Genomic DNA, 11,952 nt, shown 5'->3' with positions numbered 1-11,952 from the left:
TTAAATGTGAGTTTTGTCTCGGGAAATTGGACTATTTTCTATTTTGGCTGATGCTTGAAATTTCAAAAACTTTATCCATTCTTAATTTGAGATAATACATTTTTCATGTTGTTTGCTTCATGTTCCACAATTGTAGGATAGGGGATCGAACTATCGGCTACGGAATGGTAATAAGTATTTTATTGATTGAGTTATGCTCGGAATGATATATTGTTGGCCCTTCAGGGCAAGAATTTGAACCTGACTTCTATGATTACCATTAGGTGTGAAACCAAAAATTTACACGTGGTCCTCTCGCCTTGATATACGTGTCCAAACATTTGTTCGGCGAATATAGGCGCCAGTATGACGTTTTCCAATACTCCCTTATAAAAGGTAGAGTCCCCTACCCACACATGTACGCTATATATGTGCTTCTAACCAAGTTTGACACCAATTCATACTAAATACTAATTTAAGTTGAGTGTACGTTGTCGAGCACCATACTTTTTAAATATTGATTGGGAGCTCACCTCGTCCAAGTACCTTGTTAAATATTGATTAAACTCAAAATTGTAAGTCGATGAGTATGATAAATTAATTTTTTAACTGGTTATATTTTTATCAACCCCATATTTTTTTCAACTATAGTCGGTCTTTTTTTATATATAAAAATCCACATGTTTTAACAATGTGAAGTTGATATTCAACATCTAACTTTTTGCATAATTCTCTGACCAATTGCTAGATTGGTCATAAAACTCCGCATATAGCTCATATGATAAAATTTCTGACTTTTATTTTTGTATTTTAGTTAAAAACAATATGTGGGGTGAAAATTTGAATATCTTACTTTTATAAAAACCATAATCATTCAACATTTTTTATATGTAAATAATAAATGGTAAAATACCAGACTCGTATTAACCTAAAGCTTTTTATGGGAGAAGCAAAAAGAAAAGAAAAAGAAAACATTGGGCCTAATTGAAGTTGGAAGAACCATAAATAACAAAAATACAGTCCATAATGGTTTGCGTTGGGGGGTTTTGAAGAAGGCCGTTAAGGTTCAAAGGCTGAGAGATGAGAGGGTGTCCTGTTAGCCGTTAGGCATGACAGTGAAAGAATTTTGAGGGAAATGGGAAGCTTTCTTACTTTTGCTGACCAAACAATTTGGAAACTGACCACCCTTTTATTAGTAAACCCTCCCTCTTCACCTATTAATTCTTCGCCATTTCTCCTGCGAGTTATTGGACACACAAACAAAGATTAAACAGCCAAAAAAAAAAACACCACCAAAAAACACACCCACCTTTTTTAGGAGTGTTCTTCTACGCCTTCATCTCCATATCTCTTCTCCTCTCTCTCTCTCTATTCCTTCATTCCCTCGAGAGTTTTCCCCAAGAAACTTGACAGGGAATGCTCTTTCCAACATCTCTCTCTCTCTCCCTTCCTCTCCCTCTCCCTCTCTCTCTCCCCCTCTCTCTCTCCTATTTCCCTCCCATGTCTCCTAAATAAGAGAAAAAAAAAAAAGAGAAGAAACTCCCCCCTCCCTCCCTCTCTGCAGTTTTCTTTTACACCAGTTTTGTTCCTTTGAATTAAACGCATCCAGGTAATAAACGTTTCTTCTCTCCTTAATTTCCATCTGGGTACTTTTCTTTCTTTCCCATTTGTTTCAATTGATCAACTGATCGTTTTGTTCTTGTTCTTGTTCTTGTTCTTGCTCACAGTGCTGGAACCCACAATGCTCAAGTGCTTATCATTAGTGATTGCTTCGCTGATTCTCTCCGCCTTTGCACAAGACATCCCCCCAAATAAGAAATGGCTCACTTTGAAAGGTTTGTTTTTTCTTTTTTTTTCCTCCTCTCGTTTTCTAGATTCAGATTCAAAACAGGGGATTGTTCTGTTTTGAGGATTTATTGGAATTGGAATGCAGGAGAAGCGCCGATAGTAATAGCTCGAGGTGGGTTGTCGGGAGTGTTTCCAGAATCGAGTACATTTGCAAATCAAATGACGATGGTTACAAGTGTGAATAGCACAGCGCTGTACTGCAACCTCCAACTAACCAAAGATGGGGTTGGGATTTGCCTAACAGATCTCAGGCTTCAAAACTCTACTAATATTGAAGCTATCTTCCCTGACGCTGAAAAGACTTACACAGTTAATGGAAAGATTTTGAAAGGATGGTTTTCTTGCGATTACAGTTCTGAACAACTTTTTTCCCAAGTCAATTGTGAGTTCCTTTTTTGTCCTCTTCTTTTCAGATGTTTTAGTTTTTCCCCTTGGAATCAAAACAAACGTGGTTCTGCCCCTGTCTGTATTTTAATTTTCTGGTGTGTTTGTGTTGTGGTGGTTGGATCAGTGATTCAAAGTATGTACTCCCGACCAATTGTGTACGATGATCTTCTGCCAATATCTGCCGTTGAAGATGTGATCGGACTTAAGCCAAGCCGATTTTGGTTGAACATAGAGGTGGTCCCCTTTTCTTTTTCTTTTTCTTTCTTTTTTTTTTTTTCCTGGAAGAATGATCTCATTTGAAATACAAAATTTTGATTTGTTTTGCGGATGCAGTACGAAGCATTTTACCGAGAACATAACCTGAGCGTGACATCATACGTTCAAAAGGCAGTGAGGCTTATGGGCATAACTTATGTGTCATCTTCGGAGATTGGTTTACTGAAGGCCCTAAACGAGAAGGGGATGGTGAACCGAGCCAGAACCAAGCTCATCTTCCGGTTCTTAGAGGCCACAGAGATCGAGCCCACCACCCAGAAGACGTACGGGGAGCTGGCTCGGGATCTACCCATGATCCGGAGCTTTGCCGCCGGAATCCTGGTCCGGAAGGAGTACATTTGGCCCATCGGAAAAGACAAGTACGTGCAGCCGGCCACAGGGCTTGTGGAGGTTGCCCACAAGATGGGTATGGAGATTTTTGCGTCTGGTTTCGCCAACGACATGATGGTGGGCTACAACTATAGCTATGACCCAATCAAAGAGTATCTTCAGTTCGTGGATAATGGCAAATTTTCTGTTGATGGGCTTCTCTCCGACTTCTCCCCCTCTGCAACACAGGCCGTGGAGTGCTTTTCCAGTTACAAAAACGATGGCAAGCGAAAGCCGGGTAATTTCCACTCCCTTTCCCTTTCCCTTTCCCTTTCCCCTTGCATACTCGATTAAAAATGTGAAATTTGCAGGCGAGGAAGCTTTGGTGATCAGCAGCAATGGGGCAAGCGGGGATTTCCCGCCCTGCACAGACCTTGCTTATGAAAGGGCAGTTGAAGACGGCACCGATATCATCGACTGCTCTGTTCAATTGTCCAAAGATGGAGTTGCCTTCTGTATGGATTCCGTGGATCTTCTCTCCGGTACCACTGCCATCATTCCTTTCGCTGCTCGAACTTCCACTGTTCCTGAGATTCAGTCCGAGCCTGGAATTTTCTCCTTCGATCTCACTTGGCCTGAGATTCTCACTCTCATGCGTAATGCCATATCATTTCCCATTTACCACTTTTACTACTTTCTTTCTTTCTTTTGCTTACCTTTCTTTTTCTCTCAATACAGCTCAAATCACAAACCCTTTCATGGCCACCTCCGGGATCCAGAGAAATCCGGCCTTCAAGAACAAGGGCAAGTTTTTTACCCTTTCTCAGTTTCTTGACTTCGCTAAAGCCAAAGCTGTTGCTGGGGTTATGATCAACATTCAAGTAACTAACTTCTCTACTTGCCTAGATTCTGCATTCTTGTTCTTGTTGTTTTGGTTTGTTTGTTAACGTTTCTGTTTCTTGTTTTGCTAGCATGCGTCGTACTTAGCAGCAAAGAAAGGTCTGGACATAATAGAAATCGTGACGAACAGTCTGAAAAACGCTACGTTGGAGAACCAGCGAGTGTTCATTAGATCAGACGACACTTCGGTGCTGTCTAACTTCCAAAAAATTCCAAACTACACTCGAGTGTTGACGGTAGATACCAAGATAGGCGACGCCCCGATGAAGCCCCTGGAGGAGATCAGGCACCATGCACAAGCCGTGGCCATCCCTCGAGCCTCCGTCATCAAGATCACCAACTACTTCACCACCGGCGTGACCAAAGTGGTGAAAGAGATGCAAGCTGCTAATCTCACGGTCTTCGTGTTCGTGATGAGGAACGAATACGTGTCTTTGGCCTATGATTTCTTCTCCGAATCCACCATGGAGATCGCCACCTACGTGGACCTCTTCCACGTGGACGGCGTCATCACCGAGTTCCCTAAGAGTGCCAGTAGATACATAAGTCAGTACCCTGGCCAAAACTTTGCTCAATTAATAAAATAACATAACTAACATAACTAACTGATCATTATAATTTTTGTCTACGTTTGCAGCTTGTCCATGCAGGACCAACTTGCCAAGAAATGATTCTTATTCAATCATGCCACCAGAAATAGGTTCGCTGCTGGATTTGGTCCCGGAGTATGCTCAACCACCGGCCGATGCTCCATTCCCGCCGTTGAATGTGGGGGATATCGTGGACCCGCCGCTCCCGCCGGTCAGCAAGAATGCCACTAACGGCGGCTCCTCTAAAGTCGGTGGGCCGGCCACCGGCACATCGTCACCGGCCCTCTCAAACCACCTTCCTAACTTGTTTCTCTCTCTATTCTGCATTTTCATGCTTACACTTACCCTCCTCTCCAATTCTCACTCTGCCCTATAAATGTCAATATGAATATAATCTAACTTTCCTCTACTCTATTCTTTTCTTTATTAATATATGCGGGGGATCGGATTTCATTTCCATGCCATCTAAAATTAAAGGTTTAAAATATACTATTTTTGTTATCTATTTTCAACTTTTTATTTCGTTTGGATCTTTATATTATAAATACGTTTATTTTGTTTGTGTACTTTCAATTTTTATCCACTTTAGCCCCTATGCTTTGTAAACATTTATTTTGAAAAGAAAAAAATGAATGAACCAAAATTATAACTTTAAAAAAATACAAGGATTAAAACGAACAATTGTACATGGATGAACGTATGAAGTACGAGGACTAAAATAAATGTTTTGATAGTACAAAGACAAAAACAAACTAAATTTGGAAACCGAAAGCATAGATATCTTTCTCTGGTAAGTCAAAGAGATCTCTCAATAAACTAAACTATTTCACATAAATTTTAGGATTATTGTTTTCTATAATAATTCAAGTGATTTACGTAGTTTATTAATTTAGATAATCACTTAATTTGATGGTGAATATTGATGTAACTTTCTTTTTTTTTTGAGTTATTAAATAATTTTCTTTTAGTACAACAATAGGATGAAAATTAGAATTTACGACTTTTTAATCAAAATATATATCTTGATCAATTTCTTTTTAAAATAATATATCTTGATCAGTTGAACTATATATTTTAGAAAATTAATAAATTAAAATAATAAAAAATGCAAACCATCATCACATAAATGATAAAACATGTTTATCGCATAATTCAAATGAACAATATTTAGAACTTCTAATATATATATATATATATATATATATAGAAGTATAGGAATAGACAAAAATTTGATAGTTTTAAAAAATATTTCTAACATTTTTATCTTACCTAATCAAAATTTAGTAGTAGTCAATCAAACATGAGTACTAACTTGTAAGTAAGTATGCTATTATTTGCCAAACCTGAATATGATTAACGGTTTAAAACATTTATTGTTCGATAAATATACGACGTATCTGGTTATTGTACATGTAAACTGAATAATACTGTCAAATAGATTACAACGTATCTGACTATAAACAATATAAATTCTGACAATTCGATGAATACAAAAACTTGATAAATATAGTCGAGGCACGCTTCAATAGCGATGACCTGAAGATAGTTATTTGCTTTGCACAAATTGCTAACAGACTACCACGACTGTTTCAGTAGGATACAATGACTAACTCCGATAGTACAATAACCTCGAATTATTACGATCCAACAAAATTCTTTAGATACTTGCTCTGAACACAAACAAGAACAACAAGACAAAAGAAGAGAGAATTCTTGCAAGAGAATGAGAATATTCAAACATGTAACATCTCAAGTTAACTTAAACACATATGTAACTTCTTTTACCTATATTACTCACGAAACTTTAACATAATAAAGAAAAAGCTTTTCATTTAAAATAGAAAGTTTAATAATCAAAGAAACAAAACTATTAAAGAAATAAATATATTCCCGACGTACGTATAAGCGAATAAATTTATTTAAATTTCACTTTCTTTCATACATTAAAATCTAATACTTATATCTAGCTAGAAGATTGGGAATTCAAATTCTTTCGATCCACGTCTTCCAGTAAAAAAAAATGAAAAAAAAAGTGACTATTATCTATCTTTATGATAGAAAAACCAGAGATACAGCGTCTTTAATTACCAAACTAATTTAAAGTGACGTGAGGTTGTCTCTTTCGCCGGAAAATATATGGCATTCTCCGGCGACCTGAGAGAGCGAATTGTAGGAGGATCCACCTTTAGAGATGGCTTTTTGGGCACTGTTTTTGAGCTTCTTCACTCTCTCTCTAATTTCATTCCCTTCTTCTTTATCCATTATTTTCCTCACCATCCTCTGTATTTCCCCCCTCGCCACCACCTCCACCCGCACCCCCACCCCGAGCTCCTCCGTCAGCACCGCCGCGTTCATCTTCTGCTCCGCGTATAGCGGCCACGCCACCGTCGGCACTCCGTTCACTATGCTCTCCAGCGACGAGTTCCACCCGCAGTGCGTCACAAATCCTCCCACCGACACATGGCTCAGAATCTCCGCCTGCGGGGCCCACGTCTCCACCACCAGCCCCACCTCTTTCGTCCGCGCCAAGAACCCTTCCGGCAGGTACTCCGGCGACCCGTCCTCTCTTGTCCCCGCCGTGAAGAAACACCCGGCCGAATCCGCCCCCGCCGGCGGCCTGACCACCCAAACGAACCGTTGCTGACTCATCTCCAAACCCCACGCCAGTTCCGTGATCTGGTCCGCGGACAGCGTCCCCCCGCTCCCAAACGACACGTAAACCACCGACTCATCTGGTTGCCGGTCGAGCCACTCCAAAACCTCGCTCTCCACCCCGGGATCGCTCCGTCTGGTCAACGGTCCGATTGGATAAACCGGGACTTGGTTGACTTTCCCGTCTGTGAGGGCCCCAGCTTCGCTCAGCGCTTTTAGCGTCGCGGGCTCCAGATCCTGCCACGTGTTCGCCAAGATCCCATCAGCGGACCCCACCTCCCGGGCGAACCGCCCAAAATCCTCGTAAACCCCCTCGTGAAAATTCTCGAACACCCCGGTCGTGTCCTTGAACCGGAGAGGCCTGCAACCGGGGATTAGTAGCGGCTGGCGGTTGTACACGTGATCGTCGATCATTGGCCTGTCCATAGCGGGGAAAAAAAGGGCATGGGAGAGAAACCAAGCGTTGGAGGTGATGAAAACGTAGGCCAACATGCCAAGCTGGCGGGCCATCCCCAGGGCTTCGGTTCCGAAGAGGTCGACGATGAGCGCCGCCGGGCGGGGGCTGGCGGCGGAGAGGGCGGAGCGGAGGCGGGAGAAGGAGGCGGACATCATGGCCTTGATCTTCTCGAGAAGGGAGGCGCTGGGGCGGAGGTGGGAGAGGTCAGGAGGGGGAAAGGGGACGATGTTGAGGGAGTGTGCGGCGGAGGCGTGGCGGAGGAGACGGGACTCGGCGGCAGAGGAGGGGGTGGCGACCACGTAAAGAGTGGGTTGCAGGTTATGGTGGAGGGAGAGGCGGGTTGCCAACTCAAGGGCGGGGATGAGGTGGCCCATCCCGGGGCTTACCAGTAAACCCACGTGGCTTTTGGATTCCTCCACAACCATGCCTCTCTCTCTCAAACAACAAACAACAAATGAACTAAGGAGATTCAAAGATGAAGCTCTTGCCTGTGCTTCGAACTCCACCCTCCTATTTATAATGCAAAGACAATAATATATATATATTATAGGTACTCTAACAATTTATATTGCCTCCTTCTTCTATTAATTTCTTATGAAGGTCTGTAGAAGATATCTATAGACCGATAAAAAAGTATGTAAATATTATTGTCTATGTTGTTTTTTTAATTAATATAAAAAAATTCGATTTTATATTTAATATCTACAAGAGTTAATTGTGTTAATTAAGATGCAAAAAATATTTGACTTCCTGACCAAAAAAATAAATAGGAATCTAAAAAAATTTATTAAAAATTAATGAATTATCAATTTTTTAACAGCAGTAAAAGTAACCAATTATTTTTTTTTTTATGTAAAATCGTGTAAGGAGGTTGAAAAAGACAAAGCTGATGGGAAAGCTGAAAAGACGAAGTTGATTGGAAAGCTGACTGTGTATTTGAATGCAATGGAAGAAGCTTGCACTCAAGTCAGGGTACTATCACATGCAAAAACGGAAATTGGAAATCCCCAACTTTCCAAACCCATATAAGACTTGAGTGGTATATATTAATTAATCTCTTTTATTTTTTTGGAAGACCAATCTTAATTAGAGAATAAATGATATTAGGTAAGTTTTAATCTTTTAATTTCTTACATTTTTGGGTCAGTATAGTTTAGCAGCGCATATTTCCTTTTTTGATAACGAAAGTTTAATTAAATTTTCGCCCCAGCTTTATTGTATTTAGGAAATTAAAAATAAAAAATTCTTACAATGGTCGGTTCATGTGTAAGACTGGCTGGAACAATATTATAATTAAGAAGTATTGACCTTCAGATTTGAGGTACCACCTTTTCTTTTGTGACGAGCTAATTAATTAACAGAGGAATAATACAATTTCAAATCTGTTACATGAAGAAAATGAAAATGTGGATCTCGTAAATAATAATTAAATTAGGCTAATAATTTTGGTAAATGAAAATAAATAAATTTGCAATTTGCATCGAAATGTGGGTTTCGTGTCGGATAGAGAGAAACTCGAAACTATCAGCTCAGAAGACGACCAATTGACCCTCCATCAATCTTTGACCAAACCCCAACTTTGGGATCAGTTATATAAGCGAGCGCTATCCCCTTTTATACTTATCCTTCAAATCTTCACCTTCTTTATTATAAATATATAAATGTTTCTTTAAAATGAACAAAATTTTAAGATTAAGATGGAGTATTTGAAGGTTTATTGAAAAAATCATACAACAGCGTAAGAAAATGAGATTCAAACTGAATATTTATATCTTTAACTAATTTTAAGAATAAAAGTAAAATGCTGATTTCTTATTACTGGCTTCGATAATGGTAAAACGATTGTTTATAAGTTGAAATGGTCGGCGTTACGTTGACGGAACAGAAACGACAAAATTCCTAATGTCATTTACTCATTTTATTTTATTTTTTTTGTGTTATTGAATTTAAATAATGTCAGTTCTCACAGCTGCTGCATTGGATACATGTGCTCCATGCCACCTTCTCTTCTTTTTTTTGCTCTCTCTCTTTCTTTTACTTTGGATTTTAATGACTTTTAACTTTTATTTATTTTAATATATATATTTTTAGACTGTTTTAGAACTTTAAATGAATAAATATTAAAAAAAATAGGCTAAAATAAATCAAAATCGAAATTACATGAACTAAAATAGTCTTGAATGTTTGAGAAATAAATTTACCATTTTTAATTATACCTTAAATTCTTAGACTTGGTATTAGTACTTTTATAACTTTGGTTTTCCTTTCAAAGGTTGAAAAATCAAAACAACAATTAATAAATAATTAAATTAAGGTTGAATAGTTATTGGTGGTTGTATTCTTCTAGGTGGTGGAGAGGCAGCTCTTGAACCTTAGACTTGTATTTTGGATATTAGTGGAAGCCACACATTAATTAGTCTATGCCCAAACGACATGTCAAATTGTGCTAAGGACTATCGTTAAATGCACCATTTAATAATGTTTTAATTTCAACTCTCTTATATATAGATATTAGTTAGAGAAATTTTGAATGTTTTAATCCTTAACTTCATTAATTAACATACCTTGTTTGTGTGTTGGCCACACAATTATTGTTGAAACTTCAACTGTTTAAAAGAAGGTTTAATTTAAATTAAATTGTTCGCGTGTTAGGTTTTGAATAATAAAGTTATATGAGTATTCATATAACAGTATTTTAAGATGGAGGAGGCATTGGATTTAATACATGTATATGTGTGTAGGACAGTGATTGAGTAATACTCCAATTTATTATTATAAGGGATAGAAGACGAGATAAAAACTTGAAGGATTATTAATTAATAGCGTATTAGTTGATTTCCTACTTCATATTCAATTTTGAGGATAGTTTTAAATATAAGAAATATTATGGTTGACGTTGGATTTTGGATGAGGTGATTTATCAAGACAAATTTCAAGTCTACTGAATTGACAACCTACAAACAGATCTTCACATCGATGTGGTGTTCGACTGCATGCACTCTCTTCAGGATGAACAAATCAAATCCAAAAATGGGATCCTACCAAGATCGATTAGATGTTGGGTTAGTTTTTCCCCACTGGATACATGTTTCAAGGCAAGAAGGATATGACTATATTTCAGATTTCAAACTAAGTAATGAAATAAATTAGCAACAGCTTAGTCTCAATGACAATCAAGACACCAATACAAGTAGTTTACTAGCATCATCTACAGGCGCTTGATAAAACCATTATCTTCACCGCGAGTCATCAATCATTCCACAAATGCTCAGTCCTTGGTTAAAAAGTGAACAGTTTCAAGCACCTTTTCTAGGCCTACCACAAAGTGTAATTCTATCTTACCATGAAATATTTAGGGATTTTGACATCTACAGTGTTTGGGGAAGAGAATACCCTGGACACGTGGAGGACCCCTATTGGTGTAACTCATGAGTCATGCCTAGCTCGGACCGCCGAGATCACCACCGCTAGCGTTGACAGATGCTAAGTATGAGGGCCGAGGTGAACCTGGCCGAGGTCCGATCTACCGGGAAGCTCGGTGGGGGCCGAGGTGAGCTACTGTCAGCGGCGTGATTATCGGGTGTAACCGTCGGTCCCGAGATTACCGGGTGTAACCGATGGTCCCGAGATTGCCGGGTGTAACTGTCGCGAGATTAGCGGGACTACCACCCATAAGTAGAGGACCTCACTCCACGATCAGATACGATGATTTCTGACCTCGAACTAAACTGGGAATCCGACCTATACTGACTTGATCGTCGGAGTGCTCACCTTTTTGTGCAGGTCCGCCCAAGTATTCAGATCGGTCCGGAGGCCGCGTTCGAACTACAATCAGAAATACAATGTTGTGCATATCCTTGCATAAATATACAGTAATCTGGGGAAATCTTTCAAAGTCTTATGCTCCCAACATTTTTTTTTCTTAAAAATATATTTCAATGTTAACGAAGTTTTAGTTTTACTTTCACAATTTTTTTTATTTCGTACAAACAAGTAGATGGGAACAAAATAGTTTTTCGAAATTCTCAATTTAAAATTAAATAAAATAAATCAACCGATACATTTAAGGACAAAAAAAAAGGATTATACAGATTGGGATTGCTTGACTGGAAGGAATCCAACTATTTATTTTTCCTGAAACATTGACCAAAAAGATTGTTAAAAAATAAATTGGATAAATCAAATTAAAATATTTGTCATGAACTGATTGACTAAAGAATTCACCTTTTACATGGTTGGACAGAAGATTTTGATGTGACATTTCCTTTGACTTTATTTATTATAAAGTATGTTGTTTTATTGTCCAAATTAAATGCCAATATTATCCTAATATATACATCACATGCCATTTTTCTAATGGTTGGCCGATTAACATGTTTAATTTTAATATTTTATCACATTGTCTCTAGGTATCCATGTATATGTACTAAATACTTTGGAAAATTTTTCGGTTGTATTAAGAGTGTGTTTGAAGGTATTCTAAAAAAATGTATGAATAACTTGTTGGTTTTATTTTTTATTTTTTATAATTTTAGTGATTATACATACATATAC

General features: G+C 38.4%; 2 protein-coding genes across 3 annotated transcripts; one reads left to right on the top strand and one right to left on the bottom strand.

Annotated features, from left to right (window-relative positions):
* The first annotated feature begins 77 nt into the window (after positions 1 to 77).
* LOC111005815 (glycerophosphodiester phosphodiesterase GDPDL6) lies at positions 78 to 4,746 on the top strand. Of its 2 annotated transcripts, none has more exons than XM_088120770.1 (9): positions 78 to 375; positions 1,707 to 1,814; positions 1,913 to 2,209; positions 2,339 to 2,448; positions 2,548 to 3,097; positions 3,171 to 3,455; positions 3,538 to 3,680; positions 3,771 to 4,245; positions 4,337 to 4,746. In XM_088120770.1, the coding sequence occupies exons 2-9, from the start codon at positions 1,721 to 1,723 to the stop codon at positions 4,663 to 4,665; spliced, it is 2,283 nt and encodes a 760-aa protein (XP_087976896.1). In that variant the 5' UTR covers positions 78 to 375; positions 1,707 to 1,720; the 3' UTR covers positions 4,666 to 4,746. The 2 variants fall into 2 exon arrangements, with proteins under 2 accessions (XP_087976896.1, XP_087976893.1); XM_088120767.1 differs by lacking the exon at positions 78 to 375 and adding an exon at positions 1,221 to 1,588.
* A 1,439-nt stretch (positions 4,747 to 6,185) lies between these two features.
* LOC148213411 (UDP-Glycosyltransferase superfamily protein) lies at positions 6,186 to 7,931 on the bottom strand. The gene has a single exon (XM_088120779.1). The coding sequence runs from the start codon at positions 7,821 to 7,823 to the stop codon at positions 6,387 to 6,389; it is 1,437 nt and encodes a 478-aa protein (XP_087976905.1). The 5' UTR covers positions 7,824 to 7,931; the 3' UTR covers positions 6,186 to 6,386.
* Positions 7,932 to 11,952: the final 4,021 nt, after the last annotated feature.

The sequence above is a fragment of the Momordica charantia genome, assembly GCF_013281855.1.
Source record: "Momordica charantia cultivar OHB3-1 chromosome 1 unlocalized genomic scaffold, Mcharantia_2.0 BLBB01000001.1, whole genome shotgun sequence".
NCBI classification, from domain to species: domain Eukaryota; kingdom Viridiplantae; phylum Streptophyta; class Magnoliopsida; order Cucurbitales; family Cucurbitaceae; genus Momordica; species Momordica charantia.
Note: the sequence above shows the minus strand (reverse complement) of the source record. Positions and strands in the feature narration are given on the sequence as shown.

Bases quoted from the DNA above. Each gene is read 5' to 3' on its own strand.
- LOC111005815 (XM_088120770.1), top strand. From the start codon at position 1,721: ATGCTCAAGTGCTTATCATTAGTGATTGCTTCGCTGATTCTCTCCGCC. The intron at 1,815-1,912 runs GTTTGTTTTTTC...ATTGGAATGCAG, and splicing joins GAAATGGCTCACTTTGAAAG to GAGAAGCGCCGATAGTAATA. The intron at 3,456-3,537 runs GTAATGCCATAT...CTCTCAATACAG, and splicing joins TGAGATTCTCACTCTCATGC to CTCAAATCACAAACCCTTTC.
- LOC148213411 (XM_088120779.1), bottom strand. From the start codon at position 7,823: ATGGTTGTGGAGGAATCCAAAAGCCACGTGGGTTTACTGGTAAGCCCC.